We start from the raw sequence: 14,797 nt of genomic DNA, 5'->3' as shown, positions 1-14,797 counted from the left end.
TCGACAACTTTCTTAAATACTATCATTAACAAGTTTTGAAATGAGAAATATTTAAATAATTTAACACAAAATGATATTTAATACAAAATTACTTACAATTGACATCAACTGGGAGCTAAACGAAATTTGGAAAATAAATTTCAGTTTAATTTTCATGATACTGAGTTGGCCGACGTCTAATAATTTTTGGATTTTTTAAAAAAGGATAAATTATTAAAAAAAAATTATTTTAATAAATTGCACTTATAGTTTTTAAAAATTTCTACATGCGCATTTTTTTTTTTTTTTTTTTTTTACAATTGATTTGTTTGAAAACAAATCCGAAAATTATTGGCTGCTAACTTTAGGATCATAAATTTCCATGAGTGTGAATGTCGCAGACATGAAACAAACTTCAAATTACAGATAAACAATTAAAAATATAAAAATTTAAAAAATGCATATACTCTCTCTTAAATTCTATTAATGCGAATTTTAAAAATATTATTCTATTTAAAATTAATTCGCACTTATTTTAAAATTTAAAAAATTCACAACTGTCAACTACATTCACACATAAATTTTCATGTCAATTTTATAATTCAAAAAACATTCTGTTGGCTGAAATTCACTCAACAAATTTTGTTTAATTTCTCATTGATGATAACTAAGTAATTTTTTTAAAAATTCTATATTTTTGTAATTGTCATCTTTTTTATTAAGTTTCATTTTTTTTCTAGTTAATAAAAAAAATTTTAATTATGACAGTTGTCATTGTAAATTTTTAAAAAGTTGGGACTGTTTGAAAATCCCCTTAAGGTTTTTTTTTTAAATTTATTAATAAAATATTAATACAGTTTTGACAGCTGTCATTGGAAATTTTCAAAAAGTGGAACTGACAGAATGTCTTAAAATAAATTACAAAATTTATTGATATAAATATTCGAGCAAATTTTCGCGCCAAACTAGTGCTGCTTTGAAATAACTGCGTGAAAAATACACACTAATTCAAAATGGCCGCACGGCTGTGACATTCTCGTAAAATAATTTCAGTACCTCTCGGCGCTTTGGTCGGTACAGTTGGTATTATACTTTGATACAGTTAAGTGATTAAGTGTTGAGAAATCACTTGATTACAATCCTTTAAAGTTAGTGTTTACAATAAAAAAGACACGTTATATTAACAACTTACAATAATTCAAATAATAAATAAAAAACAAAAACTCGTGCGTGATAAAAAATGGCTGAAAGTAAAGGTGCGTTAATTGCTAAAACAGTGCAAAAACACGCTGGCAGAGCTAAAGAGAAGGTAAAAAAAAAATAATTTATAAATTAAAATTAATAATTTTATTTATCATTAATTTCAAATATTTCCTGCGCAGTAGTTTATTTTTTATTTTCATTTTTATCGCAATTCAAATTTTTAAATTTAAATTTGCGGACTAAAATTTATTTATTTACTCCAAAAAATTGCTTATTTTTTATTTTTATATAAAAATACATTTAGATAAATAGATTTATTATAACATTTGACATTTAATTGCCTACACGCGGGCATCTGAAGCGACCTCTCTCTATTTTCTATTTTTTATCTCGACATCTCACATTTTCATAGCAGTAGTAAAATTATTTTCGCGTGTGGAAATTTTTTTTCTATCTCTCCCATCATTTTGTTTTACTAAAAATATATATATTGTTATATAATCATTTAACTATTCATGTTCGATAGAATACACACCTATCATATTAATCTAAAACTAGAGTTGTATTTTATTCTAAATGACAATTACTTATGCAATCCATCACTCAATGACCATGTGTGAATGTTGGGACACGACTATGGAGCAAAGTAACCACACATGTGTATTAATTTTTATTTATAAATTCAATTTATTTAATTGTACTTTTAGCTCCATTCTACACTACTTTTGAACCATTCATATTATTTCATTCATAAATTTAATTTAATCAACAATAGTCATTAAAATATTAATAACTCACATTATGAAATTTATTTTGCTATAAATAAATTCATTTGCATGCTTCTGTAATGCAATGCCCTTTAAATTAATTCAATTAAATATATTCAATTTTATATGACTAAATTTACATCATTAGCTAGAAGTTAGTTTTTGAAAATTTTAATTTTAAAATGGAACTGAAATTGGCATCATGAAGTTCAGACAATTAAAAACTTTTAGATTTTTTTTTCAATAAATAAACGCTGGAAAAAAAAAAAACTAAAAAAATGCACATGTAGAAAATTTAAAAAACTATGAGTGCAATTTTTTCAAATATTTTTTTTTTTTATAATTGGTTTTGAAAAATAAAATCAAAATTTTAGTATCATAAATTGGCTGAGGTCTAATAATTTTTGGATTTTTTCAAAAATGATAATTAAAAAAAAAAAAAATATTTTGAAAAATAACACCTGTAGTTTTTTCAATTCTCTACATGTGCATATTTTCAGTTTTTTTTTTTTTTTTTTTTTTGAATTAAATTGTGGAAAAATCTGTAAATTGTTAATTGTCCGCTAACTTTAAGGTCATTTTTTAAATCGCATGTAAAAAATTAAAATTACTTAATTGCCAAGGGTATTATTGTTTATTATTTTTTTTTATATCAATTGAGGTAATGAAAAAATTAACATGGTCATATGACAGTATCGTCACGTGCAGTTCGATAGAAATAAATGTAGACAGACTTTAATAAGTTATAACTAAATTGTAAAGTATGTCAAATGAGTTTTAAGTAGATTAAAGTATTAAAAACAAATGAAATCCTCTGGGTTGAGGATTTAACATTTTTTTCCACACTATTTTCTCCAGAAATGTATGACAAAGTAAAAGTAAATGTTATAATCATCAGAGCATTCATATATTAATAAAATTATATTTAATTAACGATAATTTCTATCGAGTAAAAAAATGCATTGATAAATACCAATAGACTTTTGATATTTAATATTTATAAAATCATAATAAATGATATATATTTATATATTTATTATTAAAGGAACTATGGTTTTACTGATCCGCTTAATCGACAGATTAAATTACTATACACTGAGAAATTATTATACTATGGTGTCATAGTAAAGCCAGGTCACGTTGGCCACCTGACGGAAATTGAAACGCATGCAAAAATTACTATGGTGTAATTTGTTATTTAATTGTCTAATAGTAATTTTCCCATGTTGATTTAAATTTTTGCAGATGGCCAACAAGGTCACTTTACTACGACACCATAGCATTTAAAACAAGAATGATTTCTCCATGTATTATACATCAATAGGATAGAATTAGACACTAAAGATGTTAAAATTATAGAAACGGTTTCGCCCCCATATACTTCTAGACTCATCAGCAAATTCAATACTTCAAATTTCTGATTCTTTTCTATTAATGTATGGTCCTCTAGTGAGAAATATCTAATTGACATCCATATGTAATTACTTATACGAAGTTTAGAATCTAATAACCTGTCAATTAAACATCAGTAAGATTACTTTGGTAACAAATTACACTAATTATACAAGGCTATAAAAATTTGACATCATTTTTCTAAAATATGACAGCAAATGGAGTACTTTGACATCATCTCTAATTGTCTAGAATAGAATATATTTTAACATCAGATTTTTTCCTACTAATGTAAATTTTAATATTAAAAAATATCAAATTGACATCCAAATTTAATCAGTCATAAGAAGCTTAGAATTAAATAATCTGTCAATTAAACAGATTAATATGCCGTAATTCCTTTTATAAATATAGTGACAAGTATAACTTCATCAAAAAATATATATATCTTTATATATATAAATATATAGATATTGATGATTTTATAAGGAGGAGAAAGGTCATTGATGATTGCAATTATGAATTGGTGAACGGAAGTGCGTGGGTCATTTACGTATATTTTTTTCAGGTGTTGTCACATATACATATATATAACCCACACCTTATCCGGCTGCTATATTTAATTTATATACAATTATATTTTTGCTGCTAAATTAATTGATATTTTTATTACTTTAAAAAAATATTTATTTTTAATTAGTTTCAATCTTTAATAATTATCCATCAATGTCATTCATTTAATGAATAAATACAAAAAATATATATATATAAATATATAATAAAATTGCTGAGTAAGTTTATGATTCGTGGGCGTAGAAGGCAAGACCGGTGCTATTAGAGTAGGGATAGTAGATGTATAAAACAATCTTATATATATTCTCTGGTCGAACCGGTCTACGGCATTGCGTTTACGTCAAGATTTCTTTTTATTTGTTGTATTATTCTCTAAACACTACGCTCTTTCACCCCTTACTGAGATCACTTTTTAAATTTCGTATCATTTCAAATTTACGCGCCCAAAAAAAAAAATGAATATTATTTATTGTATTTAAAAGGGGAGAAAAGGGAAAAAATTAAATGAGTTCAGATTGAAATGGAGAAAATGAGATAATATGAGAAGTAACGAAATTTTTTTTTTGCTTACACGATACATTCATCGGGCACGATGGTGATAAAATGATTTGTCCGTTAGAAAACGTGTAATCGGGTCGCTCAAGATGGTTTACTGACAACCGGTTTATACGGTTTTACACATTACGTGAGTTACGAAGATCTGGTCCCATCCGGACCTAGCTTATTTGAGAAGAAAAAAAAGTCAATTAAATATTTTCATTTGCAACTTATTTTTCATTTATTTTCACGATCGATTTTTCAAAAAAATCTCCTATTTAAATTACGATTTTTTTTTTCAATATTTCGAAATCAACAGGCAATTAAAAATTTTTTGATTTGTTTTCCAACAATTAAATTTGAAGAAAAAAAAAACTAAAAATATGCACATGTAGAAAATTTAAAAGACTAGAAGTGCAATTTTTTAAAATAATTTTTTTTTTATAATTAATCGTTTTTTAAACGATCCAAAAATTATTTACTCCATATACGAAGTAATTTTTTTTTACCTCCGGAATTTCAAATGACGAAGTGAGTTCGAATTGAAAAAAAATCCTTATTGACTCCTGATTTTTTACATGAGTGTGAATGTAGCAGACGTCAGACAAATTTAAAATTGTAAATAAACAGAGTTAATAGTTTTTAAATTAATATTTATAAAAAATACACTTATTAATTTTAAAATTTTTTAAACATGAATTTTTTTTAAATATTATTTTTTTAATTATTTACTCTGTTAATTTAAAATTTAAAATTTGTCTGATGTCTGCTACATTCACACTCATATTTTTTACAGTGTTAATAATTTACTTCAATATTGAAAAACTTAATATACAACGTTATATAACCATACATAGATTTTTTTTTGAAAACTCAAAGCTGAATCATGCATCGAAATCGACTATTTCTCTGAATAACTTTCTGATATCTTTTAGTTTCCTCTTTAGAATTTACGATGACAGAAAAAAAAACCAAAATTAGGGACTTTTTCCTGTTATAATGTAGAGTTTCATTCCTTAGATAAGACGGCTTGAAAAAAAACTCATAAATACCGTTTTCGTTAACGAGAAGTACATTCACAAAGTATATAACATATTTATAAAACGATTATTACTTCTAGCCATCAATTATACAGTTATTTTATCTTAAATATCATCAATATTTTAATTACTTTATTATGAACTATTTAATCATTTTTTGACATAATTAATTATGATATAAAAAATCAACAGATGTAAAATTTTCATCAGTTTGATGATTATGTATAGTCAGGTGAAGAATAAACCCATAATATATAATATAATGTAATATCTTTTGAACGATGTATAGTTTAAATATGCAGAGACGTCTTATAAGTTATGTCCACTGTCCATTTTCGCACACTTCGGCTGCTTCCCGTTACTATTCTTGTCTTCTCAAGTCCCGGGAGCGCTTTTACCCTGCAACAACTCAGCAAATATATCTGCTAAGCTCTTCATGCTGCTCGTCCACTTTATAGTAATGAGATGTTTAGTCGCGATGATCTTTACTCAATACGAAATATATATATGGTCATATATATATGAATCGTAGGGGAAATTGATGAAAAATTACCATATGAAAACTGGTATTCTCATTTATTTTTTTTTAATATTTTATACGCCATTTTGTGGTAACAACAATTGGATGTTAATTTTTTAATTTTGAAATTTTTAATTACATTTACTTCCATGTATTGTATTGTTTGTATAAAAATATATTTTAGATTTTTTTGGTATAAATTTTGTAAAGATTCAAACAGAAACTCAAGTTTTAATCGAACTACAGTCAATGACTCTTGACTATTTAAAAAAATTTCACTTTTCATAGTGGGAACAAAAATCTTAAATATTGGGAACGGAGATAGCGGAAAGTTTTGAGACTGGCCTACATTCCTAGTCAACTGCCACACAATTAAAAATTTTTACAGTATTTTTAAATTATTGACAGCTAAAAATTAAAGCACTAAACAGAATGGATTTTTTTCATAGAAGTTACAGATTAAAGATTTGGAAATTAGTATTTTTATTAAGATAATTTTCTGATGAAAATTAACGTAACAACCGTGTTAATGATAACACTCTGAATTTCGAGACTATTAAATAATGTTACTTAATAAGAATTTTTTTTGCTTTCAGTAAAGAGTGTAATTGGCATCGCGAGTAACAGAAAATAATTAATTAGCTATTGCATGATGTAAAGAATGTCATCTGACTGCCAGAATGGAAGATAGATTTCTGAAAAACCATTTCTAAAGTTTGAACTCTTATAAAAATTGTAAAAAAAAGACGGAATATCATATTTCTTATAGAATTTAACGGAATCGCTTTATCAGCAAGTCATACACTGTGAAAAATTCCCATTAAATTTTACTATGGGTGCATTGTAACCCCGGACCATAAGAAAACTGCTACAAAATTTACATATGCGCATAGGTCCCAATTGTGTCGTCTGCGCATACCGTTTACTATGGGACACTTGTAAATTTTGTACCAGTTTTCTTATGGTCCGGTGTTACAATGCACCCATAGTAAAATTTGTTGGAAATTTTTCAGTGTAGAAATATAATTTTTCGGAATTTTCCGGAGTAGAAGTAAAATTTTACGGAAAATTTTCAACAATGTAGATTTCTATGAAATATATCTAAAAATGACTTAATTGTATATTTGCTATACTAAAACACATAATTAAATCTAATTAAGTGATATTAATCATTACATAATTTCAAAGTATTGTACTGTGATGTAAAAAAAAATTGAGGATTTTTATTTGTTTGGTGACTAAACGTAAACTCATATTATTTTTTTCTTGTTTTAAAGAATTACCGCTTGGGAAAAATAACAGTATATTTAACAATGAATTTTTTTTCTTAACAGAAAATAAAGAAAATATAAAATTTTTTTTTTTGTTTGATTAAGCGCAAGTTTGTTTGTAAAATCAAGATCAAATATGAGGAAAATTATTTATTAAAAAATGATATAGAGTGAATAGTTCGCGAGTATAAATAGTATGAGAATCTTTAAGGATTTTAGAGATATATATGTGTGTATGTGTGTTTGTTTCAGTTCAATGACAATGAAATTAGTTGTTATTCTAGTCACGAGAAAAGGTTGCATCCAAATGACCCTAAGAGCTTTCGAATAGAAATGTTTCTCGAGCGAAGTTTCGAATCTCTTGGATTAATCATCGATATAAATATAATGCGAATTGCTTAAAGTATCTTACACTATTTACAACTAAATCATTTTTCCAAAGAAGTATACATTAATAACTGAAGTATGGTAATAAATTAATTTCTTGAATTTCTTTATATTATGATAAATTAATTTAGGTCTCGGCTCAATTGTTAGTATATCAATTTCGTATACATCTGTGTTTTTTTAGTAGTAGTAAAAATTTCACTTTTTAATGCATCAACAATTTTATATACATTTTTTTTTATCAATTACACAGAAAGAACATTTTTTTTTTCATTACAGTAAAAGTTTACAGTTAAATATAAAAGTAATAATTTTTTTTTTGCGTTGATAAGAATGATTTCTACATATTATAAATATAAATATTATAAATATAAATATATATTAGGGACAAGATTTTTGCCTTGATTTCAAAATTGTTCAATTGTTTAATATTACTGCGAAAATATTGATCTTATAAAAAAAGTTTTGAAACAAAAGTTGTAGGAAATTTAATATTCTGAAAAAAATGTCTCTTATGATTTTTTTATACGACCAATATTTTCGCCGTAATTCTGAAATTAAGATTCATAATTAATGATTCAAATTTTTGATAATTATGAAAATCTTAATTTTAAAATTACGGCTTTTTTATTAGTCCTATGGAAAAATCATAAGAGACATTTGTTTTCTAAAATTAAATTTTGAACAACTTTTATTTCAAATATTTTTTTATACGACCAATATTTCCGCCGTAGTATCAAAAATTTGACAGAATTAATCATTAATTGTTATTTTCAAATCAAAGCAAAAATCCTGGCCCTGGTAATAATACTTAATCTTGAATTTAAAAATTTCATTGATTAGTATACATGTCTAAAAATCTTCATTAATTTTTATAAATCAAAATATTTTTTGAATTTATTAATAAATTAAATAACAAATTTTATAACTAACCGATGAGATGACCAAGTGAAAATCGAGTTCACAGTAGTCTGCCGAAGCTGGCTACTTTCCAGTGAATCTTTAGCTAACGTATATAAATATATATATACAGAATGGCTGACGACAAATGCAGAGAAGCTGTGGAGAGGAGCAAAAAGTCCGAAAGCTTTTCTCATCTCATATTTTTTTTTCTTGTCATGTCTTCTAACACTTTATACCTCTCAGCTAAATTCTCCACTTCTTTCTTGAGAATTCTTCGTTTTTTAACATTTATTTATTTCTCTTCAGAACATTGCTCGCGATATTTTTTTGTAGATCTCTTTTCTCATTTTTTTCCGTCAGTTACTCATCCGACATATGTACTAAATACAAAACTCAACTTTACCACAGTAAACTCTTATTACATCATAATACACCAAAATAAATATTTAAATAAGACTTTTTTTCTTTTTTTCACTAAAATATTTACTTTAGATTCTTGAGAAAAATAAAAAAGATAACATCAATATGATGAAATGTAACGTAATGTATATGTATGTCTTAGGATAATTAGTGTAATGAGTTTCGGAAGTAATATTTTGCATATATGTGTTGCTTACTCATTACCTGCTGCTATCTCTGCATGTTCTTCTATTCTTTAGTAAGAACTATCCCTATCTACTGAATTATTTTTTTCTTTCCTTTTAATTTTATTATTGCACTTGGCGCACTAACGGTAAGCACACAAGTAAAGAGAGTCACTGGCAATATAAGTTAGTGTAGAGTAAGATTTGATTCAATGCCATTGACGGTGAGTGCAACATCCGTTGCATATAGAATTTATTCAACAGCAGGAAGTTCCAAGGACTATAAATGATAAGACATCATTTCATAACTTTATTTGTCACATGTTGAGAAATATCACTGATAATAATTATTATATGATCGCTTCATTGTATCTTCATTGATTACAATACGAGTTAATAGATGATTATAGTCATTAATGTAATTAATGACTTATCAATTCTTAAATACAAACACAAGGATAAAAATAAATATTTTTATTTTGAAATAAAAAAAAAATTTTATTTTACACACTTGTACTGTAATCAACTGTCGATTGAAAATATTTTTTGACTGTAAAAAATTACAGATTTTATTTCAATTCAAATTCAATTCGTCACTCGGAGTCCCGCAGTTTAAAAAAAATTATTTTGTGTATAGAGTAAATAAGGAAGTTTTTTTTTAAGGAGTGATTTCGAAGTGATTTAGATTTTATTTTAATCTGCATTTACTCCAATTTGAGTTTTAATATTAAAATAAATTTCTCTTAAAAATAAATTTCACTCGGAACCAAATTTTTAAAATTAAACTTCTCGGAGTAAATTTCACTCTGAGAGGATTTAAAAAATAGACAGTCTGCTCTAAATTTACTTGGCTAATTTTTTACAGTACACATTTTATATCAATACTAAAATCGTAAGAAAAAAAAAATTGAAAAATCCAAAATTTTTCACCTCAAAACCTCATTTAAAAATTCGAGTAGTTAATTTACTTTTATTCATTACTAAATCACGTCTTTTTTTTAAATAAAAAAATTTGTCTGTTTAATTTATACGAAATATACATGATCCAGAAGTTAGTAGACAATCAACAATTTTTAGATTTTTTTTTTCATCAAATCAATTACAAAAATAAAAAACTAAAAAAATGCACTTGTAGAAAATAAAAAAAACTACAAGTGCAATTTTTCAAAATATTTTTTTTTTTATAATTAATTTTTTTTTTTTAAATTTCAAAAATTATTTGACGTTTGCGAACTTCAGTGTCATAAATATTCGACAGTACGATACTGATAACTCGTATTTACTTACCGAGAAAAATAGTTAAGCAAATAATAAAAGAAAACAGCAGTGTCTAATCTAGCAAAAATTTCTTGTAAATGAAAATAATTTTCCTCTTGATAAAAAAAAAGTTTATCTTTTAATTGAAATATAATTACGAATCACTGATAAGAATGATAATTTATCACGTGATACCCGCACTTAGGTTATTTTTCTTATTTTATTTCAACCAGGTCACGACCTAGTTCACCAATGTGTCTCTATTCTCGGCAAGTTGTCTAGACGCTCAGTTCAATAGTTCTTTAACATGATAAAAATATTAAATTTATTTATTTTTGCCCAAGCAAAATCAATTAATACGATATCCTAAAACACTTAGACAAATTTTTCCAGTCAAAGCCATTCGATATTCAATAATAGATGATTACAATCATTGAAGGTTAACTATTCCTTATTAGGAAAATAGGTTGCATTATACATCGATACTTGTCTGCATTAATTTGTATTAAATGTATATATCTAGGACAGCATCTTTTACCTTTAAATTAAAAAAAATTAATTAGTGAGATTAAAATTTAAATTTCCGGGTACAACAGATAGTAATGCTTGTAAACCAGAGATAAGTTTAATTTTTATGTGTACGTAGTATGCAGAGGTAGAGTGTACAGACTGTATGAAAGGATAATTACACTGACCTTCATGATTGTCATTGCCAATTGTACTCAGTGCAATCACTTCTCGTGACAATTTAAAACACGATAAAAAAACATGTTTTGTATTTTTAATTTTAAATTTTTAATTTAATAAAATGTAGAAATAAAACTGCATTATTTATATTAATATTCTATTCATTTAAATGAATTTAAAAATTTTTAAATTACAGCAAAATTTAATATGAATAATTTAATTTAGAAAATATATAAATACAAATATAGTATTGACAATATCATAAACTGTTGTCACATGAGTCATTTTATTTTTTACATTGCATTGTAACAATTCAACTAATCTCCGCATATTATTACAACATTTTTATTGTTGTCGCATACTTAGATTAATCAAATATATTTATGTAACTCAATTTATTCAAATATTCTTATAAAAAGTGTATTTTCAAATGAATTTTTAAACTATGAAATTAACAAAACATAACTTTTTGATTTTTTAAAAATATGAATAGCCGCGAAAAATTTGAATTTCAAACCTACGCTTTATTTCTACACTTATTTATTTAAATATTAGAAATTAAATCCATTATGATGCACGTGAAAAAAAGTGTAGTCCAATTTACTACAATTAGTGATATTTTAACTACAAATTAGTAATTATTTTACATCAAATGTAGTAAAATTTCACTTAAAAAATTCTACAGATTTTTTTACTTGCCGATTAGTAGAACAGTCGAATTCCATTAACAGACAGTTAGTCTATGGAGGGGAGGAAATTTCATGAAAATTTCGACTTATCGAATGCCCCTTCTTCTTTAAAAAGTGAACTACTGCGCATGCGCACACTCTACATGAATAATGCATGATTAAACATACACAGAACATACCAATGTATAGCATTGGGTGGGAGACAGCGTAGCTCTTAGTGGGGGTCAATATTCAGGAGAAGTTCCGAGTTAATGGAAGTCACCTGTACTATAAATTGTGATTCAGGTTACCGCAAACAGTGTGTGAATTTTCTATAACTTTTCCACTATTTCTTGGGGTATAATCCTTTTTTCTGTGTATCTGTTGATGTAAAAATATGACATAATTTTAGAGATAAGTGCGAACATAAAAAACGTCTGATTATTTATTAATGTAATTGAATAATATTGCGCATGTGTAAAAATAAATTAAAGAACATAATTGGTGTCATCTCATAATAATCACAAAAGATCATACAAGAATGATATTAAGGTCATAAATTGATGGTCAACGGACGTATTTATTGAGGCATAAAAAAGTAGTGCGAGAGTTGATTATTCACTATAATAGATTTGCACTAGGAGTTTGACCCTAGATCATCTTGACCCAATATATGATAGCAGTTAAAACCAACGGACTCATTAGACCTGGGTCTAACTTCTTTAAATCTCACGTTTATAAATATTATACTTACAATGCCTCGTTGTAGACAGCCATAAAGTATAACTAACTAACCGTCTTAGTTATATATCAGTAGACTTGGAACAACAGGTATATTTACGAAGCTTGTGATCTCTAAGTCGGTGTCTACAATCTTATATAAATGCGGTACCTGCTGCATCTAAACGTCGACAACAGAGTTACCTAAGCCGCTCCTTGTTTCTATTTCTATTCTTCATTCCGTCTCTTTTTATTCATTTGTCCTATTGAAAAATAATGTTCTATTATATACTGCGTTAATGAGCTACTAGATAAATTACAGAGAAAGTCATGTTTAATTGATTCATCATTTTTAAAACTGACCGGGTTACCTGTAACGAGGCAGACTTACTCTCTTTTATAAAATTATAATTCATATATTTTTATATGAAAATTGTTTCAGTCGACAGTGTCATCTAAATGAGTATTAAGTACAGTAGGACCTCGTTATAAGACTTAATTACTTTCTCTAATTATCGAGATTTTTTATTCCGAAAAAAGACAGCAGTCTTATAACGAGGTCCGACTGTAATATAAGATGTATGTAAATGTTGCAATATATAGAGATTTTAATTATAAAATGATAAAGAAAATTGAAATAGTATACACTCATGCTATAAATTGAAGGAACAGAAAAATTTTATAAATTTTTTAGTGATATTTGCAAGACTGTAACTTCGTGAAAAATAATCGTTTCGAGATTTTAGAAAAAGCGTTTTATAGGTTGAAATTTCTAGTTTCGGTGCATTTTCATAAAAATTTTTCTAGAGCTTCAGCTATTGCTCAAACATGAGAAATACTGCGAGACAAAAATTTCATAAATTTTTTCTTTTCTTTGAGAGTCCATGGGCTGCGAAAAAATTTTTTTTCACGGTTACAGTCTTGCAAATATCATTTTTTTTATTTATGACATGAGTGTATTTGAAATACATTTTTCCAACAAAAATTCAGACAAAAATTCCAACTTTTGGTAAATAGTAAATTAAATATATTAATAATCAAAATTTTTAAGTTCAATTGAAATTTAGAAAACGTCAATTTCACTTTCATTTTTCAAATGATTTCAAGTGATCGGTCGAGTTTTTAACAGAAATTTCCGTATTAATTTCAAAGTAACACTTAATAAATGTTGATAATTTCAATTTTTGTACCAAGTAACACTTTTAAAGTGTTAAATAATAGATGTATTTAAAATTCTACTGTAACACAGTGAAATGTGCTGATTTAACACAAAATTATCAACACAGAAATTTAATGCACAGAAAAACGGATTTCTTGGCGCGAAAAATTTTTTCTTAATATAAAAAAATTTTAACTTGACTCAAGAAATTTTTTGTATTGTAAAGTGAAAACTAAAATTTCCTTGGGGTGAGAAAAAATTTTCTGAGATCAAGAAAAAAAATTTTTTAGACGAAAAAAAAATTCTTGAGCCAAGAAAAATTTTTGTCTTCAATTCATAATACAAAATATTTTTTGCGCCAAAAAATTATTTTTTTTTGTGTACTGACCTTTTTTAACAGAGATACGCAATGTTTTTTACTGTGCGCAATTACTGATGATGAATTTTATGATGAATCAGCATCAAAAGTCTATAACAAGAATAAAATTTTTGAATATTAAATTAACTCATAATTAAATTAAATGTAACAAAATTTGAAGATAAGATTATTTGGTTTATTCGATTGTTTTTGTAAATAAACGGTACCAAGGATAAGTAGTTTATCATAAACGGTACCTATACAAGTATGTAGTTTCGGGCATTCTTGGCCAAATAAAACGGAACGGGACATCTTTTCCCATACGATGAACGAGTATACGCAACTTGTTCCGTTAACTCTCGACCACCACGATAACGTAGCCAAGATGTTGCCTTAGTGTGTAACCTTTTTCATAATTCCACCAAGTAAATATTCTTGAATTTATGTTTCCTTCATTTTTATTTACTCTTTGCTGCTAAAAATAAAATAAAAAGCAAATAGTAAATATATCAATGACTAATTAAAAAGTTACAAAATTTATTAAATAGTTATTGAATAAATTTATTCACAGAACTAATAAAATGCAACGCGCAATACAACGCGACATAGATAATATGATTATTCAGTCTTTTACTCTAATTACGCTTATAAATAGTAAATATTTATCAGTGATAATAAAAAATAAAAATTTTTCAATTCTACTTTATACGTTACATATAAATTTATGATAATTGTATAATAAACAATATTTATTACGTATCGAATATGTAGTTAATGCTCTGTGAATACTTC

At 25.9% G+C, this 14,797-nt stretch overlaps 1 protein-coding gene and 2 long non-coding RNA genes across 5 annotated transcripts in view; 1 reads left to right on the top strand and 2 right to left on the bottom strand.

The window, feature by feature from the left end:
- The first annotated feature begins 1,016 nt into the window (after positions 1-1,016).
- The window catches only part of LOC103579693 (amphiphysin), a 33,028-nt gene continuing 19,247 nt past the window's right edge, over positions 1,017-14,797 (top strand). For 2 of the 3 annotated variants that reach the window (XM_053743055.1, XM_053743054.1), the window contains exon 1: positions 1,018-1,288. In XM_053743055.1, the coding sequence (XP_053599030.1) occupies positions 1,220-1,288 (69 nt within the window). In that variant the 5' untranslated portion in view covers positions 1,018-1,219. Of the gene's footprint in view, positions 1,289-14,797 lie in introns of all 3 variants that reach the window. The other variant, XM_053743053.1, reaches the window with a different exon arrangement.
- On the bottom strand, positions 8,442-11,228 carry LOC128669012 (uncharacterized). The gene is made up of 3 exons (XR_008404568.1): positions 11,109-11,228; positions 10,444-10,951; positions 8,442-9,436 (listed from the first exon to the last, which is right to left on the bottom strand). It is a non-coding gene; the product is annotated as an uncharacterized LOC128669012 (long non-coding RNA).
- LOC103579692 (uncharacterized) lies at positions 11,689-14,477 on the bottom strand. The gene is made up of 4 exons (XR_549555.2): positions 14,263-14,477; positions 14,036-14,116; positions 12,523-12,751; positions 11,689-12,149 (listed from the first exon to the last, which is right to left on the bottom strand). It is a non-coding gene; the product is annotated as an uncharacterized LOC103579692 (long non-coding RNA).

Source organism: Microplitis demolitor, chromosome 2 (genome assembly GCF_026212275.2).
Source record: "Microplitis demolitor isolate Queensland-Clemson2020A chromosome 2, iyMicDemo2.1a, whole genome shotgun sequence".
NCBI classification, from domain to species: Eukaryota; Metazoa; Arthropoda; class Insecta; order Hymenoptera; family Braconidae; genus Microplitis; species Microplitis demolitor.
This window is presented reverse-complemented; position numbering and strand designations above follow the sequence as displayed.